The following is a 26,712-nucleotide window of genomic DNA, read 5'->3' as shown; positions in this document are numbered from 1 at the left end:
GGTTTTTCAAAGTGGCTGTACCATTTTATCAATACATCCCCACCAGCAACGTACCCTCTAGCCATCACAGTGGGTGTGAAGTGGTATCACACTGTAGTTTGATGTGCATTTCCCTAATGACTAATGATTCATGTATTTCTTTTTTTTTTTTTTTTTTTTTTTTTTTTTTTTTTGTGGTACACGGGCCTCTCACTGTTGTGGCCTCTCCCGCTGCAGAGCACAGACTCTTGACGCGCAGGCCCAGCGGCATGGCTCACGGGCCCAGCCGCTCCGCGGCACGTGGGATCTTTCCGGACGGGGGCACGAACCCGTGTCCCCTGCATCGGCAGGCGGACTCTCAACCACTGCGCCACCAGGGAAGCCCGGTTTTTCATTTTGATGAAATATAATTTATCTACTTTTTCTTTGGTTGCTTGTGCTTTTGATCTCGTATCTAAGAAACCACTGCTGAACCCATGGTCACAAAAATTGACAATGTTTTCTTCTAAGAGTTTTTGCCCTTACATTAAGGTTTCAGATCCATTTTGGGTTAATTTTGCATGCGGTATGAGGCAGTGGGTGTATAACTTTAACATCTGCTTATTTCTCAGGACAGAGGATCGGCCCCATTGGCTCAAGTTAAGAGCTGTGGAAAGGCCCCAGTAAGCATCTGCAGCCAGATTAGGCCAGAGCTAGGTGGGACTCTGGTCGCACACAGCCTTGTGTCCTACATCAAGGGTTCAGGCCTATTTTAAGAGCAATGGGAGAGACGGGATCAGATCTGTACCACGCACTGGAGAAGACTCCAGCTGCAGTGTGCAGAATGGGGCAGGAATGGAGACTTGTTAGAGATAATTGCACTAGTTGAGAGGAGATGATGGCTAATTAGGGCAGTGGCAGTGAGCATGAAGAGAAGTGGAAAAATGCAAGAGAATATTCAAGGAGGTACAATGAACAGGAGATAAGACCAAATGACATAAAGAACTCAAAAGCAGGTATGAATAAAGTCACTGGTTTTATTGAGCAGCTCAAACTAGTTCTGAAGGCAACTTTTTTTTTTTTTTTTTTTTTGCGGTACGCGGGCCTCTCACTGTTGTAGCCTCTCCCGTTGCAGAGCACAGGCTCCGGACGTGCAGGCTCAGCGGCCATGGTTCACGGGCCCAGCCGCTCCGTGGCATGTGGGATCTTCCTGGACCGGGGCACGAACCTGTGTCCCCTGCATCAGCAGGCGGACTCTCAACCACTGCACCACCAGGGAAGCCCTGAAAGCAACTTTTAAAGAGGCATTGCAAATAGCTTTGGAGCATTTATAGCCTCCCACATGGCTGTTAAGAGTACACTTTTTTTTTGGCTGCACCGCACGGCTTGCAGGATCTTAGTTCCCTGACTAGGGATTGAACCTGGGCCCTGGGCAGTGAAAGCGCAGAGTCCTAACCACTGGACCTCCAGGGATTTCCCAGAGTACACATGTTAACGTACACATTATTCTTTGTTAAAACTCAGGTTCACTAAATGCATTCACCTTTCATATACTTTTTTCCAAGTAATAAAACAATATAGGCTTGTCAGTACTTCAGCCTAGGTTTCTGCACAACTAAGTCCAATTGTGTGAGGTCTGCCTGTTTACTGATTCTGCTCCACAAAAATGGGAGGTCTCGAAGTACCAGAAAGTTTATTCACAGCCAAAAAGAACAAAATGATTTCTTACTCTCCTGAAATAGGAAATTTTATGTTTTCATAGTCAAAGTAATAAACAATTTTTGAAGGTTTTTTAAAAAAAGTAGTTGAGAATTTTGATGAAGTTCATTTATTTCAGTAGAATAAAACTATAAGCAGCATGAAATATAAAGTGCCACATAAAAGCCCCACAATACATAAAATTTGAAAGGTTTCATTGGTTTAAACAGTTACAAGTGAAACAGACATTATCTATTTTTTCAAGCATGCTATTTTAACTACCTTGATATGTGCTGTGTTGGTCAAAGGAAAAGCCATGAGTTACCTAAATCTGAGGATTGGAGGAAGGAGTCCTAAGCCTTTACCTACCAGATCACACATCCGGTTTTGGCCTTATGCTGTCAATAAGGGGTTAAACTGGGGCTTTAAAAATAATAGTTTTCTTTCAAGTCCCTGTTCGGGCACCAAAAAAAAAATATAATAATAATAATAATAGTTTTCTGAAGAGGGCCTTTATAGGGATATAAGAATGGCTCCAAAGACCAGTTTTGTTCATTAACTCCACAGTGGGGGCCAGATCGACAACTTAAGGAGTTTTAGGTAGCAATATGAGCTGAAAGGGAAGAAGCAAAAGATATGCCACTTTCAGATACGTGTATCAGGTGCTAAAAAAAAAAAAAAAAAAAACAGCACAAAGAAGGAGATGGCCTGGTTGCTGATGGGTGAAAGAGAGGCAACTCAGATAGAGGAAGATCTGTAGAACGTGAAATCTTCTTGGCTTAATCAGTTTTAAAGTATAGACACACTCCATGGAAACATGCAATGAGATCACATAGATGGAGGCTGGCTCAGTGTGACGGAGAGGAAATGGAGGGAAGATTGTTCCTAGCACACGATTAACCTCAGGATAGGCTGAGAGAATGCGGATTTCCTTCTTCTCAGGTGGTAACATTACCTGGTCTTCCCCCGTGAGTCAGTGACCTCTTGCTAGGAGACCACTGACCACTGAACCAATATTTCTAATATTTTACATTCCAAACCAAGACTTCAGAATGTATTTTCTCATGGCAATAAAGTTATAAAATGGTAACCTATAATTTTCCTGACATACGAGGTCTTCATAAAGTCCTTGGGCCTTTTAGACTTTACCAACTTCAGCTATAGATATAAGAGAAGCAATCTGTAAACACTTTAAAAATGCCAATTTATTAAAATTTAAGAAAACTGTGTATTATATAATAGTATACAATACGTTCTTATTTTAGATGCAGACATAACTGGCTACAAGACGAAAACAAATTGTGTCTGATAGTTCATAGAACCAAAATCCTATCAGAGCAGGAGTAAAAATTAAATTTGCCTTTAAAATCATTTTATAAATTGTTTCTATCTTGCCCATAATTTCAGTTAGTTAAAGCTACATAAGGACTTTATAAATACCATTCCCCAAAGTATTCAAGATACATTATGGACTAATGGATTTTGTCTAATGTGGCCTTGTCTAGAACCTAAACATGATTTACAACACTGAGTCGTAAAAACAAAACTAAAAAAATTAACTTACAAATGCACTTTTAGAGCGTAACCTATTTGAAAGCTGGGGACTGCCTGTATTTAAAAATGAAATCTTCATTAACAACACCCTCAAGAGTGCCCTCAATGCTGCTCCTGAACATGCGGACGGTAATGTTTTTCCGTGATTATATGTTCTCACCAGGCATTATTTACGATGATAAAATTATCTACTAGAGTCTGTGGAGCTAGCTAGCACTAAGTTACATACTGATTTATTGATAAATATATTGATATATATTGATACACTGATTTTGCACTGAAAATTATCTCTTGGGCTTTGATTAGGTGGGCAGTTCTAATTTCTATCACTGTTACATGGGCCCTGAGCTTTTATATTAAAATGGTACATGAAATATTTCAATATTATGACATTCCTGGAATAATTAAAGTTATAGTGATTATAAAGCTAGGCATATAATACAACTCAAAAGATACACAATTCGAAGTACAGCAAACATTCAAATCTTAAGATCCTCCCATTTAACTTGTGGAAGAAAATCAAGCAATTTCCTGGCTTGGATCCTTCCTTCCTTAAATCAAAGCTCTATGGAGGGTTGTTTTCCTTCTTTCTTTTCAAATCTTGTGTGTGAACTGGAGAGAAGGGGATAACGGCATATCCAAGTGGTTACAAAGCATTATTCCCTCTTCAAGTAACATCCAATAACAATGATGTAATCTCATTTCCTCAGAAATGTTTGACCAAAATAGTTTACTTTCACCGAAGAATGTTTAGGACACAGTCAGTCATAGAATGGGCAATTCCAGTATGTCTCATGTGAATACATTTTAAGCAAGCTATTTGAGGGGTTTTATTTTCCCTTTTTTTTTCAACCCTTATCCCTATATCATTCTACATTAAGTAGAAACAGAGTACTCAATAAATGGTATTGAGTAACTAGTAATACTCATTGGAACTTAAAATACCATTTTTTATCCAAAAATTTTAAAGGGCTATAGAGAAAAGTATCACATATTTACATAAAGAGAAGCTGAGGCATGAGAAACAACAATAAGTTATTTCCCTATAAAGCAGGTCATACAGAGAGACAAGGGACTTTGACTTCCAGTCCCTTATACTAAGCAGGACACAGTCTGAATGTCTAGCTATATTTATACTGAATTATAAGGATCAAAAAAGGAATGAAGGGTAAATACAAAATAATCTTTGTAAACAATCCTTAGATTATACCCAATGCAGAATGTTTAATGAAGTAGTTGAGTCACAGTTCTTAAGACACAAAACAATACTATAACTCAAAGTCAAATATGTACTCATTGGCCAGATATATGCGTCGGAATATAAGAGCTGCCAATGCCAGAGTCAAGATGACAATCAGTACAGCGGATCCGCCGTGATCAGTGTGGTGGTTTCTTGGCGGCCGGCCCTGGGTCACAGCTGGTGAAGGAGACGACCTTCTCTGACCCTGCTGCTGGGCCCGGCGCTGTCGAGGGCTCATGGAGGTATCCTCAGCTACAGGTTGGGCAGGTTGTTGAAGGGACGCTGCTAAGGTGTTCTGGACTCCACACTATGAAATTTTAAGAAATTTTGTTTGAAATTGGCAAAGAACACTTGTATACGTACATACAGGCTCTTCAACAGCACACGGAACCTCCGAGCGCTAAATATGACTAAGGGCAAAACTACCAAGAATTCTCTGAATGCCGAGATTAGTAATTCACCCCCCGGAATAAGTCAGCAACACAATTTATTCTGAGTGCTCACCAGGTAGAGGAGGGATTTACCAGCAACAAATAAGCCCAGGACAGAGTTTGCCCATATTCTCCATAGATCGCTTTGTACTCTCCTCCAGCAGCAATTCAAACAGTATCTGCTAGGCATCTGGGTACCTCCCTTCTTTCAGGAGAGTCAAGGAGGGAAGCAATTTGATTTCCACTTCTACATAAAAGTTTGCCATATTCTAAATGGCAAAAAAGAGCAACTCGCAACAGCGTTCTTCCCCCAGTGTTATCTTATTACATCAACAATCATAGAACACAGGAAATAATTTCAAACCATATGTTCTTCATAATAATATTGTTATAAAAAATAGATGTGGTTTTCAAACCAGGCTTATCTTTTCTCACAATCCCTGTCAACTGAATTGAACACAAGTCTAGAAGAACTGTTTACTGTGTGTTTAAACTGTGTTATCCTATGAATGTAAAGCATGAACTCTCGTCAAGAGTGCCCTGGGGGGCTTCCCTGGTGGCGCAGTGGTTGAGAGTCCGCCTGCCGATGCAGGGGACATGGGTTCGTGCCCCGGTCCGGGAAGATCCCACCGCGGAGCGGCTGGGCCCGTGAGCCATGGCTGCTGAGCCTGCGCGTCCGGAGCCTGTGCTCCGCAACAGGAGAGGCCACAACAGTGAGAGGCCCGCGTACCGCAAAAAAAAAAAAAAAAAAAAAAAAAAGAGTGCCCTGGGTATGTGCTGAGAAACACACAGAGGTGGTTAGGGGAGACTCAGTGTATCCCCCTGAAAAGCACTGGATGTCAACTGCTTTCCATCATTTCAATGAACGCTTGGTCAAAGCATAACCACAATGTGGTACCGAGTGATTCAAAATCGTAAATGTGTTTTATAGACAAGAAAGCTCTACAAAATATGAATTCCACTTTATTTATATAGATACCCTAACTCTACCTCTAATAACCCAACAGTCTTTCTTATATTGAAAACAACTTTATGCTGATTATAATAGTGTCAAGACACATTCTTTCAAATAAAAAATAAGAATGTATGTTTTATTCAGAATAACTTTTTAAATTGAGTAAATACAAAAAAAGTATTGAACAAAAATACTTTTCATTATAGAAATTTTCAATATTTAGAAAAAAAAAGAATCTAATAATGTAATTTAAATACCTTTTTTTTAAAAAGGTAAGAGAATGAGCTTTGTCCTGGCAACAACTGTAAACATAGGGGAAAACTGCTGATCTAAGTTACCTGCAGAATAAATTACATTTTAATTCTGACAGCACCCCAACATTAAAAGATTTAAATAATCTGAGTTTCTTAAAACTATCCTTTGGAAGCACTCAAATGTAGTGACCCATAACCCAGAGGTAGAAAGGAACTACCCACTCTGAGTTAAAAATAAAAGTGCTAATGCTGAATTAGAGGTGCATGAACTTGGACTTCCATACTCCAGGGCTCAGGGGCAAGGTGCTCACTGAAGAACAGATACACAAAGCTGTTACATTTTATGATGTCTAATGTTGCCACACTGTGTCATGTAATGACTTATTACAACATTCCGCTGGAAATCTCCCATTCTTCCAGCCATTCAGCCAAGCAGATAAAAGTGTCTGATAGAGCAAAAGTACTCAGGGCTTATAGGGAAATGGGTTCTTAAGGAAAATAAATAACAAGCTGGTAGTATCAATTCAGAAACTAGCATAAGAGACTGACTCATTTTAAAGCTTTGATTTTATACATGTTGTTTTTTCCATTAGTTTGAGGGGAGAACACTATCCTGCCCACATACCTAACTAAAACAGGGAGTCTTATCATTACTAGGCTGGCTTCGCCACTTCATAGATGTGTGACCCTAAGCAAGTCATTTAACCTAAGACTCAGCTCCCTCTCCTGTACAAGGATACTATCCAGTTCAGTAGTTGTGAAGATTAAACAGGATAATGATATAAAGTGCTTAGGATACACAATTGCTTATTAAATGTTAGTCATTATTAATATTACTATCGATATATCCCTTTGAAGACTCCAGATTTAGGTAACAAAAAAAGTCATGACTTTATTTAGGGCTGCTTTTCAGAACTTTATTAGTATGATTATTTGGAGTTGAAGGACTAATTGGACTAAATTTTGGTGGTTCATATTGAACTGCAGATGGAGAATCAATATGGCCTTAGCATTTTCAAAATGCCGTAGGTTTGGTGGTAGGACTTTTAAATCTCTGCTGTTTGCCTAAACTTGTTCAAACACACATATCACAGAATGAAGACTTAAGTCATAATAGTTTCCATTTCCTTCATTAAGATGAAGTGATATTTCTGGGAACATAAAAGTATGTGACGTTTATATTTAATTAAATTATATTTAAATATATATAAAAAAATCACAGTCACAGATAAGTCCTTTGTTATATATATATATATAAAAGCTTTTCTATAGTAACCTAGAATAGCATCTGGGAGGGAGTTTTGTGTTTGCTTTTTTTTTTTTTTTTTTTTAATAGTGTTTATTTTTACTTGTTGACAGTTTGCTTTATTTATTTATTTATTTTTGGCTGTGTTGGGTCTTCGTTTCTGTGCGAGGGCTTTCTCTAGTTGTGGAGAGCGGGGGCCACTCTTCATCGCGGTGCGCGGGCCTCTCACTATCGTGGCCTCTCTTGTTGCGGAGCACAGGCTCCAGACGCGCAGGCTCAGTAATTTTGGCTCACGGGCCCAGTCGCTCCGCGGCATGTGGGATCTTCCCAGACCGGGGCACGAACCCATGTCCCCTGCATCGGCAGGCGGACTCTCAACCACTGCGCCACCAGGGAAGCCCCGTGTTTGCTTTTTAACACAAAATGAAATGGCTTATTCAGAACCTCAATCCCTGGGAAGAAGAAAAAAGTCTGATAGACTGGAAAAACAAAAATCGACCATCAGTATTGTTCCCATTTCTACATAGCTAAAAAATCTGCATCAAATAAACAGATGGCCTGATGTTATCTGCTGTATTTAGACTTTGGGCAATCTCTCGCCCCCTCAAGGCTAAAAAAACATACCTTATCTGGAATTTGATGTATAACATCTCAGTGAATTTATATTACACTTGCATGTAAAGCAGCTACCCCAGCCAAAATGAGGTTTCAGTTACTTCCACAGTGATCAAATTATATAATCACACTCTGAGATAATCTGTATGTAAATGTAGTTAAGAGCTAAACTTGCAACTGTATGCAATTTTATTGTTTTAACCAGAATTGGTATCAATTACCTAACCTATGAAAAAGAGGTCTGCTTTATGTACTTTAAAATCAAAATGGGTGGTGATCATTTTGCAATGTATAGAAATATCAAATCACTATGCTGTGCACCAAACTAACGTAGTGTTGTAGGTAAATTAAACTTCCAAAACAAACAAACAAACTCACAGAAAAAGAGATCAGACTTGGGGTTACCAGAGACAAGGGCCTGGGGGTAGAGGAAATGGATGAAGGTAGTCAGAAGGTACAAATGCCCAGTTATAAGATAAATAAGTACCAGGGATGTCATGTACAATACGATTAATAGAATGAACACCGCTCTTTGTTATGCATGAAAGTTGTTAAGAGAGGAAATCCTAAGAGTTCTCATCACAAGGAAGAAATATTCTTTTCTTTTTTCATTTATTTTGTATCTCTGAGATAGTGGATGTTCACTAAACTTACTGTGGTAATCATTTCAGGGTGCATGTAAGTCAGATCACTATGCTGTACACCTTTAAACTTATGCAGTGCTGTACGTCAAGTATATTGCAATAAAACTAGAAGAAATAATAAGACAAAACATCAAACTGGAAAAGACTACTGTAAAAACAAAACTACTGTCTGTGCGATCTAATTTACTAGACGTCTTCATTTCTTTATCTGTATTCCTAGTATTTGTTTAAAGTGCCAATCCTAAGATTCATTTATTCAACCAACAAATACCGATTGACCATCTACTATATACAAGGCACTATGCCAACCAAGCACTAGGGATATCGTGCAGCAGAAAGACAGCCCTGATCCTCAAGGAGCCTACACTCTGGGAAGGGAGATAGACAATAAATAACTAATTATAAAATAAATTATAACTGGAATAAGTATAACTGGAATGTGCAACAGCAGACTTGACATAGATTTACAATAGACTAAAGACAGATTTAAATACATCACAGGTATTAGGAGACTGTCCTTATAGGTGAAAAAAGATTACTACCCTCCTCCTCTCTGTAATAGGATGATTCTATTTTTAAAAAAACTATTTATGATATAAAAAAAAATTAGAGGGCTTCCCTGGTGGTGCAGTGGTTAAGAATCCACCTGCCAATGCAGGGGACACAGGTTCGAGCCCTGGTCCAGGAAGATCCCCCATGCCGCAGAGCAACTAAGCCCGTGTGCCACAACTACTGAGCCTGTGAGCCACAACTACTGAGCCTGCATGCCTAGAGCCTGTGCTCCGCAGCAAGAGAAGCCACTGCAATGAGAAGCCCTCACACCGCAACGACGAGTAGGCCCTGCTCGCCACAATGACGAGTAGCCCCCGCTTGCCACAACTAGAGAAAGCCCGCGCACAGCAACGGAAGACCCAACGCAGCCAATAAATAAATAAATAAATAAAATCTATAAGATAAATAAATAAATAAAATAAATAAAAAACGATTAGAATTCTAAAGGTGAAAAGTAATCTGAATTTTTTTTAAAACACTGCAAGCTAAAACATTTACTGACTAAAATTAATTCACTATATCTCTCTGTAATTCATGAAATTACATGGGCAACACATAAAAATGATTTAACTCTTAGCATGCACTTTTTTCTTATACTTCCATCTCCAGTCCCCCAAAAACCTCCTTTAGAGCACCGTCTCCCCTGCTTTCTCCAATCCACTTCTTGCTGCCCATCTCACTCTCTGAATGGGAGAAGACCGCTCAGTCCCACTTTATAATAAGTATTCCTGAGTAAAAGGAAAATCTGTATTTGTCCAGCTTCTATTTCAATTTTCCTGACCCTTTAAAATCCTCTATAAACTGGACAGGGGGGAAAGATGTGGCTACTCAACCAAACAATCTGTTACGAAAAAGACAGTTCCTCTCTTGTATATGGGAAGGAGGGACTTCCCTGGTGGTGCAGTGGTTAAGAATCCGCCTGCCAATGCAGGGGACACAGGTTCGAGCCCTGCTCCAGGAAGATCCCACATGCTGCGGAGCCACTAAGCCCATGTGCCACAACTACTGAGCCCGCGCTCTAAAGCCCGTGAGCCACAACTACTGAGCCCATGTGCCACAACTACTGAAGCCCACGTGCCTAGAGCCCATGCTCCACAACAAGAGAAGCCGGTACACCGCAAGGAAGAGTAGTGCCTGCTCGCCACAACTAGAGAAAGCCCGTGCACAGCAATGAAGACCCAATGCAGCCAAAAATAAATAAACAAATTTATTAAAAAATTTTAAAAAAGAAAGGAAAGTCAATGTTTTCCCCCATAATCTTAATTATTTAGCAACAATCCAGTCACAGTTTCTTAATCAGTCTCTCCAATGACCAAAGCCCGCTAATGTTTAGACAATAGGTCAGGGCACAACTAATAAGACCTATAGTATCCATGTAATCTTTCATTCAATAATTATTTATTAGACACTTAACTATGTACAAGGGAGCACCATCCAACAGAACTTTTTGAGATGATAATGTTCCGTATCTATGCTGTCTAATACAGTAGCCACTAGCCACATGTGGCTCTTGAATACTTGAAATGTAGCCAGTGTGACTAAGGAACTGAATTTTTAATCTAGTTTCATTCTGAATAAGGTAAATACAAATTTAGATAGTCACATGTGGCTAGTGGCTACTGTACTGGACAGAGATGGTCTAAGGCAAATCTTTGACTCCAGGCCTTTAAGTCAGTGCCTTAATGCAGCTTAACAAACCTTCCAGAGATAGAGTGCCTATTTAGAAAGCAGCTAATGTATGTATATTTTGTTTCATTCAGAGTCTAGCACTATATTGAAACTAACTTTTCAGAAAAGTCATAGAATTCTGGAAGGACAATAGGACCTAAAATTTGTTTAGTCCAGCCCCATTTAACAAAAAAGAAGGCTCAGAAGATATGAATAACTTGCTTAAGATACTATAATTCACTAGAGGGAGAGCTAGGCTAGAACCCAACTGTTAGGAGAACCAAAATATTCAGATATTTCATCTAGATATCACCTCTTCTACTGCAGATAATGACAGTGGTATAGATATAGATATAGATATAGATATAAAAGACAAGAGCCATACCGATGTACTTGCTGTAGCACCCTGGAATGTTGTAGGTATATCATCCTGTAAATCGTTTAGTGAAAAAGAGTGGTTTAAGTCCGACTCAGTGATAGTCTTTCCAGATGAACTGACTTCTGCCTATAAAAAAAAGATACACCCAAGAGCAGTGTCACAAGAGGAGATGTACAGAATAACCCACAACCTACTAAGTGCTCTCCTGGATTTATTTTAATGAGTACTTTAATATCAATTAGTCAGTTAAGCTCCGAGCATTCATTCATGTCCAATACTGTGCTAGATATTTTAGGAAGAGTAGACAATACCTATTCTCAGGGAGCTGTTACTTGGTGAGGAACAAAACTAACACTCCTGGTTCACGATCCACTCCAAAAAGCTCTAAAAACTAAAGTTTTTTGTAATTTTCAGGCAAAGTCTGACATGTGAGGCTATTAACAGTCTTGATCGCACATTACTGTAAATAGTCCCAGGTTTGCTGATGAGATATTAATAGATTTGATTATGGGGTGCTGCCCGAGATCCCACTATGGATGTTAGTGTAGGTTTAATATTTCTAAAATCTGAAATGCTGAGGTACAAAAGACATCTGGCCCTAAGATTTTCAGAGGAGTAATGTTAAGTACAATAGGAATCCTCAGAAGGAAGAAAATAACCAACATTTATTAAGCACCTCCTCTTCCAGGCACCGCAGTAAAATAGAAGGGAAAATTTCTCCCAAGAACTGGACATGGGAGGATATACAAGATGTAGAGAGGGGAGAAAAGGGAGGAGGCAGCATGTTGCTTAAGGCAGGCTGACTTTTTTTGATGGAGCTAAAAATTAAATTCCAGAAGTAATTATATGCAGAGCAAGAGCATGAGAGACATGTCAAAATATTAATAACAGCTATTTCTTGGGGATGGGATTATGCATAATTGTTATTTTCTTCTTACTGTTTATCTATATTTTCTATAATAATAGTTAAAATTTATTACGCACCAGAGACAGTTCTAAATGCAATACATTTAAATGAGCATTAACTCAATTCTCGTAGGAATCCTACAAGTACCATTATTATTCACAGATGAGAAAAAGGTAAAAATGTAAGTAATATGCCTGATGTCCTACTACCAATAAGCAGCAAAGCTGAGATTTGAACGCTGGCACAGTATACCAGAGTCTAAGTTTTAACCATTACTATGCTATAATAATAATGCTGCTTCTGTGAATATATATTATTAGTTTTGTAATAAGAAAAAATTATTTGTAAAAACCTCAGTGAGACAGAATTACATTGCTTTACTTTCTGTCCAAAAGTTGGCAATAAACAAAAGGGCTACAGAATTAGAATTTATTTACAAATTTAGAGTACCTTAAAACTGATCTGTCTAGCCAGTTCCTTGGCTTCTTGGTCAGCCTGACTTGAATCGCTTCCAGATTTTAAAGGCAACAGAACATCCTTCATGGCAAAGCCACATCCCTCACAACAGAAATCTTGTGATCTGGTAAGAAGTAATTTTTTGATGGGTATAAATCAAGTACTTGAAAGTTAATCCAAGACACTCAAACACTGAATGATTAAATTTAAAAGATCACTCAACAATTCCATATCACACTCATCTACATGCAAATTAGACAATTTTGGCAATAATTATAGTTCTGAGACAAATACACAAGTTAAACTGTTTTTTAAACAAATCCATGTCAATTATACCTTGTCTTTGAGAATCAGTTGTATCCAAATTATTTACCTTAAAATGTGTTCACTTTTAACTGAGATGTCAGATGAAGTTTAAAGGAGAAAGTTTATTTTTAATATATTAGTATTAGTTTATCCACCAGGACAGTATGCTACCATGGTTGAATGCAAAATCATGTTTTAGAAAGCCTGTATCACAGACTAAGAACCTAGAATATATAGAGTGAGAAGTCTAAACAAAAAGTTTTTTGGTTTTTTTTTTTTTTACCTTGTACATGAAATGAACTGGATGGAAGTATCAAGATAGAAAGTCGACATAGGAAATCAAAACAAATGCTATGTACTCCAAGTACATATTATAGTTTGTGAATAGTAGCTGCAAGGTATATACCAAACTTGGGAATAAGGTTTAAAAAGAAAAGTTGCTGATAAAACAGGGAGTCTATCAAATCTTCCCGAGGCTAAAGTCTATCTGATTTAACAAACATCTATGGAGGGCCAATTCTGGGCTGTGCTAGGGTAAGATATACTATAACTTAATTAACATAATAGGTCTGAAAGGTGGTAGGCAGCAAAGTCCAGAACAGGACAATGATCAAAACCAAGAATTAGTTTTAGCACTACTCAGAGGAGAGGCTACTCTGAATCTAATGACTAATCTGGGTTATACAGACAGAATGTACTTGAAAAAAACCAAGAAGGCAATACCACTGGGAAACTACAACTTGATAAAGAAAATCTTTGCTTTATTCCAGATCATTTATTGAGCACTTGCTATGTGGCAGAAGCTACAGATATAAAGATGATAAAATGGATTCCCTCCCTGCCTTCAAGGAGTTTTTAAACTTTTGTGGAAAGCTACATACATATAATTACTCTGGCTCTTTTCCATCTGTAAAACTGCCCAAGTGGAGATAAATGACCAGTACTATCTTCTAGAAGGTATCGCTCATTGTAGGTTGATATTATCAACTACTTTTTAAAACGAGATAGCATGAAACAAATTCTTTAGAGTCTCATCGCCCCTGGGGAAATTGATACAACTGAATTTCTGAAATAGCAAAACTAAGACTAGATCCTGCAGAACCAAGGTGAGTCACAAAGAGATAGAGCCTATCTCCTAGTAGCCATTATCCAAAACCGTATTCGGATCCTAACAAATAAGGAAATACAAAACTTACTTTTTCGCAAGGGCTCTTCTTTCCTCGGGTGTGTAATCTAGAGAACCTATGGCTCCCTCTCCTTTTGTTGGCATAAACCCAATGATGGCTAATAATGCTGTTCTTACTGAAATAAAAAGTAAACATCAATCTAAGTTGCTCTGTAAAAGGAACTGGGTTTACTCTGGAAAGAGAAAGAGAAAAGACTCATAGGGTTTCACTGAAGAGGTACAAGTAGGGGATTGTATTAAAATGATGCAAAAATCTAGACAAGGAAAAGAATTTTATTATTTATTCAATAATATCAAATTATTTATCCAAAACAGCTTCAACCTCAAGAGAGTATTATATATTATTATTATGAATTGACTAAATTTATATAAGATTTATATTCACTTTAAATACTTACTACTCCATGAAGGCTGCCAAGTTTCAGGATGATGTCCCGAGATGCTCAAACAGATTTTCTTGCCTACTTCAAATCGTCCATTAGCCTTAGGAATAAATAAGGTATTTTAAAAGTTATACATGTGTGTGTTTAATGTTTTATACTTTAAAGTATAAATATATTTTATATATAAAGAACTTTTAAAGATAATTTTTTAGAGAATTTTAAAAGGATGGAACCTCCAAGGGGATACAGATTTTTGTCCTCTTACAGATACTCCACAAATATTTGCTGGATTCTGAATGAATAATAAAAGCTGTTTTTAGAAGTTGTAGCAGCTTTGTGAAACTGAGTTGCACAAGTGACATCTAAATAACTGACATATAAAGATGTCCTGATAGCCTCCTCTGTGCCTAGTATGGTGCTAGACTCTGGGAAGGATCTAAAAGAGAAGAAACTAGATACTGGGGAGGAAGGCTCTGAGATGGGAGTGATTCTCAGAAGGATGATGCAATTTCATACAAGAACACAGAAGTGAAAGATGAGAGAGAATGATTTCAGTTTTGTCTTGGCAGAAGAGCTACTGATGATGTCCGGCAGGGAGGCAGAAATACAGACGTGCTGGTATCAGAAGAAGATAATACATTTCTGGTACCTGACTTTCACAGAGGTGATCGTTGAAACCATTTCATAGAAATCAGAGAAAACAGCTGTAGTCTGAACTCGTAGACTATCCATACTTAGGGGAAGGATAGGAAAAAGAGGCATGAAGTTAGAATATAAGTTCCACGTGGGCAGAGAATCTGACTTAATCTCTGCCACACCCACAGGGTGCATGACACATGTTTAATAAATATTTGTTGAATGAAGGCTGGAGAAGACTTTTCAAAAGAGAGGAAGTGAGTCAGAAAGAGTAAGTCCTGAAAACCAGTACACATGACGACATCAGCGGTGAACAGCTGCTGCCCCACTGCCCGCCCACCAGTTTCCCCACACACCAGCCCTCCCTTCAGACCACCTGGCTCTCCCCACGATCTAGCAACTACAAGAAGAGAAGGGCCCCTCCAGGGCCTCCTGCTCCAGCCTTACTGCCAGCATTAACAATTCTCAACAACACCTAGTGTTTAGTAAGCTGCTTCTATATGCCAGGAACTTTATAGTGTGATTATATTTACCATACACATCCCTTTTGACAAATGAGAAAACTGAATTTCAAAGAGATTATGTAACCTGCCCGTGGTGTAATGGAAACCGCACTGGCCAGAAGAATCCAGGGCTATTGGCTCTAAAACTAATGCTCCTTCCACTACACCAAACACTATAGGTAAAAGCAACATTAATTTGGTAATGATGAATATCTTTTCTTTTACCATTTGCTAACCCCATGTGTATCAGATGTTTAACTTAAACTTAGAAGGAATAGGATGAAGACTGAGAAGAGGTGGTGAGATTTCTCAAACTGGTCTCTGAGACTGGTGTAGTAAGCCTGTTTAAACAGGGTACTATGTGTGGGAACACAACAGAGAACACAACAGGCTAAACTAGAGTTAGCATGTCTTGAAGGTTATCAGAAGAGAAAAATAAGACTGCAGCTTAAAGTGGGAGCAGAGATATGGGAAGGTTTTTGTCTTTTATTTTTGCTTCTTTCAAGGTTAGGGGATAATTAAACACACATAAATGAAAGGAAATGAAGGAGGAAAAGCTTAACACTTAAGAGAGGAATTTACTGATGGAATAATGTCCCAGGAAATAAAAGAGAAAACTGGATCAACAGCTTTCCTTTACATGGAGATAAAATATGTGAAGATGGAGAGAAATTCTAAGATATAAATAGTAATAACATAGCTAACACTTATTGAGGACTGTGTCAGTTCTTATTCTAAGAGCTGCACGTAAAGATGAGGAAACTCAAGAACAAAGCATAAGAAACCTGAGAAACTGAAGGAGATAACGTGATTAAGAGGTACAATAACAGTAACTACCCTTTACTGAGTACTTACCATGTGCCAGCCTAGCACTTTGCATACATTAATTCACTGAATCCTAACAACCACACTATGGCAATTAGCATCATAAGTACTTCTCAGATGCTTCAACTTCCTAGGAATTTTTTTCCAGAAAAAAATACAGTCCAAGGTCTGGTCTCCAAAAGCAAAGTTATAATAATAATGGTCCACTATATTTCTTAATGAAAATGAGTATGCATACACACTTTACAGCCACCAGGAAGAGTTACAACAGAAGCATTCCAAAAAGTCAAGAATTCTTACCGTTAGGAGAATAATGCTTGGTGGTTTCATGGGATACTCTGGTGGCAGTACTATTCGTCCATGATAAACTCCTCCATCAAAATCTGAATCTGGGGGCCCTCTAACTGTGAAGTGCCATTCAAAAAGGTTATCCTGAACAAAAACAATAACCAACAAGGAATCAATAACATTAAAAAGTTGGATTTTTTTTATCAGTGAGTATTAGAAACATGGGTGAGAAAAATTAACGTTTTCTATTATTGCTAGAACAGTTTCTAATGCACACAATGTCTCAAGTATAAAAGTTATAAATAAAAGCTATTAAATCTAGTTTTCATGTCCCATAAGAGCTAAAATGTTTTTAAACAAATGCATTTTAAAACATCTGAGCATTGTTATATATTCATAAGTAAGATCATAGATTTACATATTTCCTATTACTTTAGCTCCATTTATTTTCTCTGAAAATCTCTTCTGGAGCCCTGAAGTTTTAATCTGGACTAACTGCTTTCTTGACACATTCCAAAATTCTTCACTTGAATGTCTTCTAGGTTTACTGGAATCTCAATCTTCCTCTGTATTTATTTGTTGTTGTTTGCTTTTTTGGTTTTTGCATTATTTTGATGTGGTTTATTGTCAACTATGTGCCTCTGAAAGGAATACAAGGAAGAAAATCTGTGTTCTGGTATGACTGAAAATATATTTATTTTGAGTTCATGCTTGATTGTTCTCTGGATGGGGATTTAATTAACTAATTAATTAATTAATTAAAAAATCATTTGATCTAAAAAAAGATTATAGAGTTAAACTGTAAATTAATCCTTATATCCTAATTAGTGATAATTATGATTTATATAATCAAATAACTTACTATAAATTTAGATTGTTTTAGCAAACTTTTAAAAATTATCCCTCATAGATGCCTAAAAGCTCTTTAGTAAGTGGTCACTAATATTAACACATAGGCTGTTAACATCATCTTACAGTTAACCACGTACTTCATAGTTTGCAAAATGCTTGCATATATTATCACATCTTATTCTCACTATTACCATGAAAACCAGATTGGGCACATTTAAATACCCTCCTTTCACAGATGGGAAGACTGAAGAGAGGTAGAGATGTTCATACAAAAAGCCCAAACTAGCTGTAGAGACCCCTCAAGGCGCTAAGTCTTCCACCTGTAGAGTCTGGAGTTCTTTCCACTTTCCCTCCTGAGGGAAGACCTAAAATTAATTTAGTATCTGAGGCCCACTTTATAGAGAACAGAAATCTGCTTCTTCTAAAATGTCTGATTCTGAATGGCTAATAGAAATACTCAGTGTACACCTGAAACTAACACACTGTAAATTAACTATACTTCAATTTTTTTTAATGGTTAAAAAAAAAAGTTTAAAAACCCCCAAAAAACTCAGGAACTATAGGGAATAAAATATCTCAATAAAGCATATCAAACACATTTGTAATGACTCGAAGCAATGAAAAAACAATTTTAAGAAACTTGTTTAAAATATTAAAGTATCAAAATACATATGTAGAAGACAGAGATAGAAACTAACCTCTAAAGGCTGTGCATGATAATGATCTGTTGGATCTTTCAATTCTGCTGCTTCTTTCATTAAACGTTTAACGGCTAAAATAAAATTCACAAGATAGAGACATTTAAAATTTACTTTTCTAAGTGATTAGCACAGATTTACAAACCCAATGAAAAAGTTCCTACTTCAACAAAAAAGGTGTAGAGGACTTGTTCAACAGAGCGTATCATTTAATTATGGGATAACAGTAATAATGGTGGGGAGGAAATGGCAGCTAGGCACTAGAAGAGTTACGTGTTAAACTAAATATACAGGGAAGTCTCATAAAGTCACTATTTTTATTTAGTAAGTACTTATATACACTTCCTATATGGTAGCACTCAAACATTAACTCATGTAATCCTCAAAACAACTCTGAGATAGGTGCGATTTTTAACCCCATTTTCCAGATGAAGAAACTGAGACATGGCGAAATTATACAACACGTCCAAGGGCACACAGCTGATAAATGACAGAGCTAGGATTCCAACACAGGCAGTCCAACTCTACCTTGTTAAAATATTTAACAAAAACGTGGCCTCTGGAACTCATGCTCATGAACAGTAAACCCCCTATATCCTCAACCTCTTGGGACTTTCTACCCACTATCTTGCATTAACTTGATGGCACTGTCCCCAGAGGTCAATGAATCTCTATAGCCCTAGCTGAATTCCTTTTTCAAACGATTCTTCGGCTTAATTAAAACCTCCAATCCACTGACCCCATAACATTCTTCACCCCACCTATACCTATATTCACTTTCCTCTTCATCCACACTTTTGGCTCTTAGGAGTTCCTCTTTCATGTTCCCCTGACAAAATTTAATTCTAACTGAGCCAACTCAACCATCTTCTTTTTCTTTTTAATATTTTATTTATTTATTTATTTATTTATTTTGCTCTGCGTCGGGTCTTAGTGGCTACACGCAGGCTCTTCGTTGTGGCGCACGGGCTCCAGGGCACGTGGGCTCTGCAGTTTGCCACGCGCGGACTCTCGTTGAGACGGAGCTCAGTAGTTGTGGCCCACAGGCTTAGCTGCCCCGCCGCCTGTGGGATCTTAGTTGCCCAACCAGGGATCGAACCCGTGTCCCCTGCATTGGAAGGAGGATTCTTTACCACTGCGCCACCAGGGAAGTCCCCCAACCATCTTTTTATCTGGAGTCTATACCCAAACAGCTGAGCATTACTGAAGGGGGTTTAAAAAGTCAGAGACAGGCACATTGATGCCATTATAGAGTTATTAACAACAAGCTCCACACACAATGCCACCCTGTGTTCCTACGTTTCTTCAGGAAGCCTCCACCCAACCCCCTCCAACGCGCCCTCCAAGACTATCTCACACCTATTTACTCTCAATTCTCTTCCGCCTCTTTCAGTTCATGGCACAGACTTCTAGCCCCGTGATCAATGACTATTTAACAGCTTATGACAGTTTACAGTCCTATGTGTATCTGTACCCTCTTTCCTCCCCTATTGGTTCACAAAGGTCAATCCTTTGATTCCAGCCCCCTCACCCTCAAGCTTTAGGTGCTAAAAAAAATGTCAGGATACGGGTGTAGGATACAGGAGAGCAAAGCCAGGGAAACACCAGATGGCCCAAGGCTCTCCAAAACTCGGCTTGAGAACCAACGGACACAGTTCAATACGTGCTATGAGAGAGGTGTGCACCAGGTGGGCACCTAACCTGAGAGCAGACAGAAGAGAAGAGGGGTCAGGTCCTGACGTCCGAAAGAAAGACAGTAGGAATTGCCCGGCTCGGTATGAGTAAGCTGAGGAAACGATAAAAGTAAATTTGGGGTGGCACAGGTTGGAAGGTTACGGGGAGAGGTTAACTGAGAAGCAACTCTCACACACTACAGCCAATGTGTCAGCATAAAATTTCATTTTAATCAAGGGTTCCTAAGCTGGAAAAAAAGTCTTAAGTCACTATCCTATTCCATAACTATTAATATTCTTTTCCATCTCCAACTCTGAGCTAAGCCCTATAGGGAGAGAATTTGTTCATCTGATCAGCAAATATTCATTAAGTTCATACTAGATGCTATAGCTACAACCAAAATAAAATATAGCTTCTGTTATCAAGGAGCTTATAGTCTGGGGGGAGGAGTCAACACAAATCAGCATGATAAATGAATGCTATATTAGAAACACGCACATATATAGAGACACGTTCCCCCCCCCAAGTTCCAGACACTAACCAGGCTTTGTTCAATTCTTTGCACACAGTTCACCTTCTCTCTACTTCAGACCTTCCTTCCTACATAGCAATTCCTCAGCTTGCATTGCTGTTCCTCCTCCCTTCCCCCACTTCATCACTGAGTCTGGCTCCCACCAGACCTTTATGAAATTTACTCAGGAAGGTCTCCCTGACACCTTCCTTTGTCCACTCTCAGAGGAGCGACGAGAGATTTCCATTTGGACAGATAAAAATCCTTGAGGAGTCCTGGCAGGAGAGTGGAGAGCAGGAATGTTCTCTAAGTTATTTCGTTTGGAAACCATTGCCCTGGATACTGGCTCGAGTCCCCTTGCTCTAAGTCCCCTTAACACCCTATAATTTCTCTTTCATAAAGTTCATCTCACTTGTGATTAACACCTGTCCTTCCGGCTCAACAACATTTACTTCATTGCAGTCTCCTCAAGGCTTAGCACACAGTAAGCACTCAAATATTAGCTGAAATGAATTTTACTATCTTCCCCCCAACAAAACTCTTTCCAAGGGTCTGATTAAAATGCAGTGGTTTTGGGGACTTCCCTGGAGATCCAGTGGTTAGGACTCCGCGCTTCCACTGAAGGGGGCACGGCTTCGATCCCTAGTCAGGGAGCTAAGATCCTGCAAGCCACCCAGCGTGGTCAAAAAAAAAACAAGCAGGGGGCTTCCCTGGTGGCGCAGCGGTTGAGAGTCTGCCTGCCAATGCAGGGGACACAAGTTCATGCCCCGGTCCGGGAAGAACCCACATGCCGCAGAGCGGCTGGGCCTGTGAGCCATGGCCGCTGAGCCTGCGCGTCCAGAGCCTGTCCTCCGCAACGGGAGAGGCCACAACAGTGAGGCCCGCGTACCGCAAAAAAAAAAAAAAAAAAAAAAAAGCAGTGGTTCTCAAATTTATTTGATAATGAGATAAAATCCTTCGTTCAAAGAAAGGTTTAAGGAGAACCGCAATATATAAAACATAACAGCAGGGCCAGCATGGAAGGGCCTTCAGGCTATTTATCCCCATCCGCCCATTCTACCTAAGGGGCCCACGGAAAGAGAATTGAAAGCCCCTGTTTTAGAGCCGTGTAAAAATATCACTGAGTTAAGATAATTAGATATAAATAAAATCATGGAAGTTGCTATGAAGTTAATTAGTTTAACTTGATTACTGCTGTCAGCAATCAAAGATGCCAGGAAGACTTTTTCCTTTATCCCTCATCAGCAGGCTGCAAAATGATTAAGCAGAAGAGGTCAGATTTTATGCCATTCCATAACATTATCACATTTTCTCTGCCTCTTCGTCACCCAGCTCAGTTCAACAGAGGAAAATAAACACCCAACGGATATTATGAGAGATGTATGAAAGGGTTGGAATTGCTACAGGAAAGAATTTAAAGGAACAATCATTGGCTCAACCACTAAACAAGTTGATTTTATTAGTCCACGGGCCACACAAGCACATACCACGTGAGAGACAAAGTACAAAGCCAAACAGAAGGTAAGATTATTCTAGTGTTTTTATAATCTATTTTTTCTGAAACAACATATACTACAAACACCTTCGTGAAAAAGAACGTGGACTCTGGAATTAGAGCTGCATTAAAATTCTGGCTCTGGGGACTTCCCTGGTGGCACAGTGGTTAAGAATCCACCTGCCAATGCAGGGGACACAGGTTCCATCCTTGGTCTGGGAAGATCCCACATGCCGCAGTGCAACTAAGCCCGTGCGCTATAACTACTGAGCCTGTGCTCTAGAGCCCGCAAACCACAACTACTGAGCCCACACTTTAGAGCCCACGTGCCACAACTACCGAAGCCTGCGCACCTAGAGCCCGTGCTCCGTAACAAGAGAAGCCACGACAATGAGAAGCCTGCGTGCCGCAACTAGAGAAAGCCCGCACGTAGCAACGAAGACCCAATGCAGCCAAAAATAAATAAATAAATTTAAAAAAATATGGCTCTGATATTTTGTAGCTCTAAATCCTTGAACAAGTCACTTATAATCTTATTTTGCCTCAATGTTCACATCTGTCAAATGAAAGTCAATAATTTTGTCACATAATTCTCCTTTCCTTTTCACCCCTTCCTCCTCCCCAGGTCAGAAATGGATTGAGATTTAAGGCCCTCTCAGTGATTCTCCCTGGTTCAAATCCAGGCCATAAGCATATGTAGTTGGCCACATGGCATAGCTCCCTAGCTCCCCAAAAGAAATATCACTGCTATGGAATAGTCGAGATTCAAAGTACTGCCTGGAAACTAAGGCTAGAGCATAGTCTGCCTCTCCTGATACTCCATCTCTTGCTACCACATGGATAGTGAGGAAACTTCTTCCACTCCAGCTCCTCTCTTATCTCTTTGCAAGGTTATCAGTGGAACTCTCCAACCATGGTAAGACAAGATGTGCCAGGAAAGAGAAGGAGGGTGGGGAGCACATGCATGCCTGCTCTCATTCTTCCTTTTCATGGCGGCCACATGATCACTCTGGATCCAAACTCTAGGCTCCAAGGGCCTCCCATGAGCGTTCTTCACATGCCCAGGTAGCTCACTGGGCTTTGGAGACAAAGCTCCAGCTAAAGGGGTCTTTTACAGGTCACTGTCTCTCATGCATCTGTTTCTCTTGGAAAGTATCAATGAATATCTTGATATCATCCATCTCCAAGTTATCGAGGATGTGAATCCAACGTCATGCTCCCCAACCACATCTTCCTGCTCCCATAGTGAAGGCACTTAAGCAAATACTTAAGGACTCATGTTTCTGCCCACAAAGACCCTGCAAAGGTGTCCATTCAACTTAAAGAATATCTGAGCCACGGAGATAGAAGAATGACTAAGACCTGCTTCTTGTCTTCAAAAAGCTTGTAGTGAGAGAGAAAGACATGAAAACAATTACAACACAAATATTGACCAAGTATGCACAAATACAGGGACTACCTTAGTCTGCCTATGGGAGCTGGACAAGGTAGAATCTTAAAGAAGCTTGAAGAATTAATAGGAATTTCAAATGGATAAAAGGGAAGGCATTCCAAGCAGAGGTTCCAACAGGGACCAAGGCAGCATATAGGTGAGAAGAGCTGCTCCATCTGGAGAATCACTCAGGCAAAATGGATAGATGGTAAAAATGCAAAGGAGCACAGGAGTGACAGGAGATGAGGCTAGTGAGGAGGGCAAGCTAAACAGTTTACTTTGAACTTAATCCACAGCTATCAGGAAGCTACTGAAATGTTTTCAATTTGAGGAATGACCTAATCAGTTTTTGTTTTGTTTTAATTGATCTGGTGACAATAGCGAAGGATTAGATATATGTGACTGTGTGTATTGGCACCTGCGTGAAAATGCATGCATTTGTGTGTGTTTCAGGGTAGAGCGTGGAGTAAAGGAGTAGACCAAGAGATCAAAGACGACGCCAGTGGATTCCTGGGTGCCTGTCAAACCCTGGGGTAGGAATATTAGGGTGAGGTGCAAGTTTGGGGGAGGAGAGAAAACTGATCAGTTTGGTTTTGGGTTTTTATACCTAGGAGAGATTTTTTTGGTCTGTAGGAAATTTGGGTAAAGATGTTAAATCATCAGTAAGTTCTATGTATCTACAGCCTAGGAGAAGGGTCTAAATTGGACATTAAAGCTTGAGAATGATTAGTGTGAAGGGGCGGTAGACACCCTGGGCGTGGATAGAATACCTCCTGGGTTTCTGATGGAGGGAGTAGGTGCCTTTGCACCAATCTCTTATATGCCTGCCAATCACCTGCTGAACGCAATCCATAGGGCCCTTCCAAAGAAATCTGCCACAGGAGGTTCGTTACACATACGTCTCCCTACTTCGTACTCTGCTATCCTGCGACTTTGGCAAGAACGGACCCAAAAAGAGATCAGGGAGCCTGATGCAGAGGCAAGTACTCATACGCTAGCCAGAGGCTTATGAAGTGGTTCCACACAGAGCTCTGCACACAGCCAGAGGTCCATTCCAGAAAGATCGTAAAAAAATGTTTTCCATTGTAAAGCAATTATACTCCAATAAAGATGTTAAAAAAAATTTTTTTTCCCATCTATAAAATGAACAAATTTACTATCCATATGCTAACATACTGGCCTTTAACCAGTTATTTGTACTGTCTTAACTTAATTGTCCCATCCATACCCCTAAGACAACTCCACATCAGATAGAGAGAAAAAGTGTTATATCTCTTACATTGTGCAGTGTTTTTAAACACTTCCTTTCACACATGCATTATCCTACGAAATATTACAAGACAATAAAACAAAGGAAGGAAACATTTTCACTATGCCTCCTGCACTTATTCAATAAGTCCCATATCTCATCTAATTTACCTTTTCCATGAACTCTAAATAATCTGTACAATGACCAAAAAAGGTTTCAAAAATTTTTTTCATTTTTAGAACAGCAGCACTACCTTTGAGGAAATGAAACCAAAAAGAGGAAGCAATTTATTACACAGTAGAAGCATGTCTGTCTACCCAAGTTCAGCCAGATGACAAGTAGGTCATATAGTATAGAAACATACAACATTCTGGAGAATTTTAAATGCTTACCACAATCTCAGGTATGATAACCTAACAAAATTGAGCAAGGTCCTCTGACAACAATCTCTTGGGACCCACCAATCCTCCATTCCAAATTGTACTATTGTACAATTGTACATTTTCATTATTCTCTGGACATCGCACTAAGTACCTCAGCTGTCTCAAGGAACTTGATACCATGTGACCAAGGAGTCACCCTACGTTTTACCCACGTAGTTTTATTAAATTCTAGCACAATCTTAACAATCTAGTCATTCTACCATCCAATCTTAAAATTAAGCTTTTCTTTCCCTCTTTCTCTTTGATCTCCTTTTTTTTTTTTACCCTGGTGTTCTTAGGAGATGGGCTGGGGGCGGGGATTGTGAATCCACTGAAATTGAATCCTATAAATGTATTTCCTGGAGAGCCCATGGCCTTTGCCAGATTTTTTTTAAAGTCTTTGCCTCCCCAAATGTTATGACCAATTCTGTAAACTTAGTTACCTAAGAACGTTTCTTAGCCTGACAGCACTCTGGTTAACAAAGCTCTGTTCAATCAGTATCCTCAGGCTTTTCTGGATTCTTTGTACGTTTTTAAGTTATTAAAAAAAATCAAGGATTCACAATTAGCTCTTTCCATGAGCATGCTAATCTTGCTGATTCTTACTGAGAAATTGCTTCTTTGGAAGAACAACAAAAAAAAAGAACTAGCAAGGGTTGATCAAACCATCACTAACATCCTAGGATTATCATTTAGAGCTGAAGTGTGGAGCTTCTCCCTCCTAACAAATTTATCAAGGTACAGATCGAATACCATTTATAGAACACAAAGATTCCAAGCCTGTCTTAATCTGAGAGAGCCGCTTACTCTTCGTGCATCTTTATGATACATCAGAAAAGAATTTGAGGCTAGGATTGTTTGGCTGCTTCTGTGAATGAAGCACGGGCATTAAATACAGGAAGAGAAGTTTCTATGACTGAACACAGACATACATCATACCACTCAGTATGGCAAAAATCATGGTTAGCTCTAAAGTACACGGCTCAACTAGTTTTCGTAGCTTTCTGGTTAACTGGTATAGTCCAGAACATTTCCTTTATGTCTGTAATTCTATTCGCCCCAAATGCTGCAAACAGAACGTTTAAACTAAATCCTCAAATGCGAGTGGGTCAAGCAGCTAATAAAAGTCCGGTGGCGGCGACGGAGAAGGGCTAACGACGGTGTTCAGGGCGCAGGTAGGGCTAGGGGCTGATGATCACTATTACCCAGGGCCATCACCTTTACACCTGTGCTCGGGGATGAGTTGATAACCCAGCTCTACGCGGCGAAAATGAGGGCAGGGCAGTCGCGGTGCCGAGGGGAGTCCCCAGGTTTGATGACCGCTCGGCAGCCCTGCTGCGCGGCCTGCACCGGCCCGGCAGGCGGCGGGCTCGCGTAGAGCGCGAAACCGGGAGCGGGGCCGCGAGCGGCGGCCGACGCGAGGGAACGACGGCGCGGGGCCCTGGAGTACGGGGTCACTCCTCCCTCCCGCCCACAGTGCGGCACCGCGCCCAGCCCGCAGCCCCGCTCACCCGGACTCTTCAGGTTGTAGCGGGTCTCCATGGCGGGTCGCTGTCCCGGCTCCGGCCTCCCGGCTCGCCGCCGCCGCTGCCGCCACCTCTCCGCGCCGCTGCCGCCCGGGTCTCAGCGCGGCTCGGACCGACCGGACCTAGCCCAGGAACCTCCGGGGACGCCCAGCCCTGGCCAGGACTGCCG

The 26,712-nt window shown here is 39.9% G+C and overlaps 1 protein-coding gene across 1 annotated transcript; it reads right to left on the bottom strand.

The window, feature by feature from the left end:
- Positions 1-177: 177 nt before the first annotated feature.
- Positions 178-26,712, bottom strand: UBE2J1 (ubiquitin conjugating enzyme E2 J1). Its single transcript, XM_082633628.1, has 8 exons — positions 26,529-26,712; positions 18,235-18,308; positions 16,697-16,828; positions 14,448-14,532; positions 14,060-14,165; positions 12,552-12,681; positions 11,201-11,320; positions 178-4,757 (listed from the first exon to the last, which is right to left on the bottom strand). The coding sequence occupies exons 1-8, from the start codon at positions 26,557-26,559 to the stop codon at positions 4,479-4,481; spliced, it is 957 nt and encodes a 318-aa protein (XP_082489754.1). The 5' UTR covers positions 26,560-26,712; the 3' UTR covers positions 178-4,478.

This window comes from Mesoplodon mirus, assembly GCF_964341445.2.
Source record: "Mesoplodon mirus genome assembly, chromosome: 10".
Lineage (NCBI taxonomy): Eukaryota > Metazoa > Chordata > Mammalia > Artiodactyla > Ziphiidae > Mesoplodon > Mesoplodon mirus.
Note: the sequence above shows the minus strand (reverse complement) of the source record. Positions and strands in the feature narration are given on the sequence as shown.

Bases quoted from the DNA above. Each gene is read 5' to 3' on its own strand.
- UBE2J1 (XM_082633628.1), bottom strand. From the start codon at position 26,559: ATGGAGACCCGCTACAACCTGAAGAGTCCGG. The intron at 12,682-14,059 runs GTAAGTTTTGTA...ACTTCTTACCAG, and splicing joins AGAAGAGCCCTTGCGAAAAA to ATCACAAGATTTCTGTTGTG. The intron at 4,758-11,200 runs GTATGGCTCTTG...AAAATTTCATAG, and splicing joins GTGCTACAGCAAGTACATCG to TGTGGAGTCCAGAACACCTT.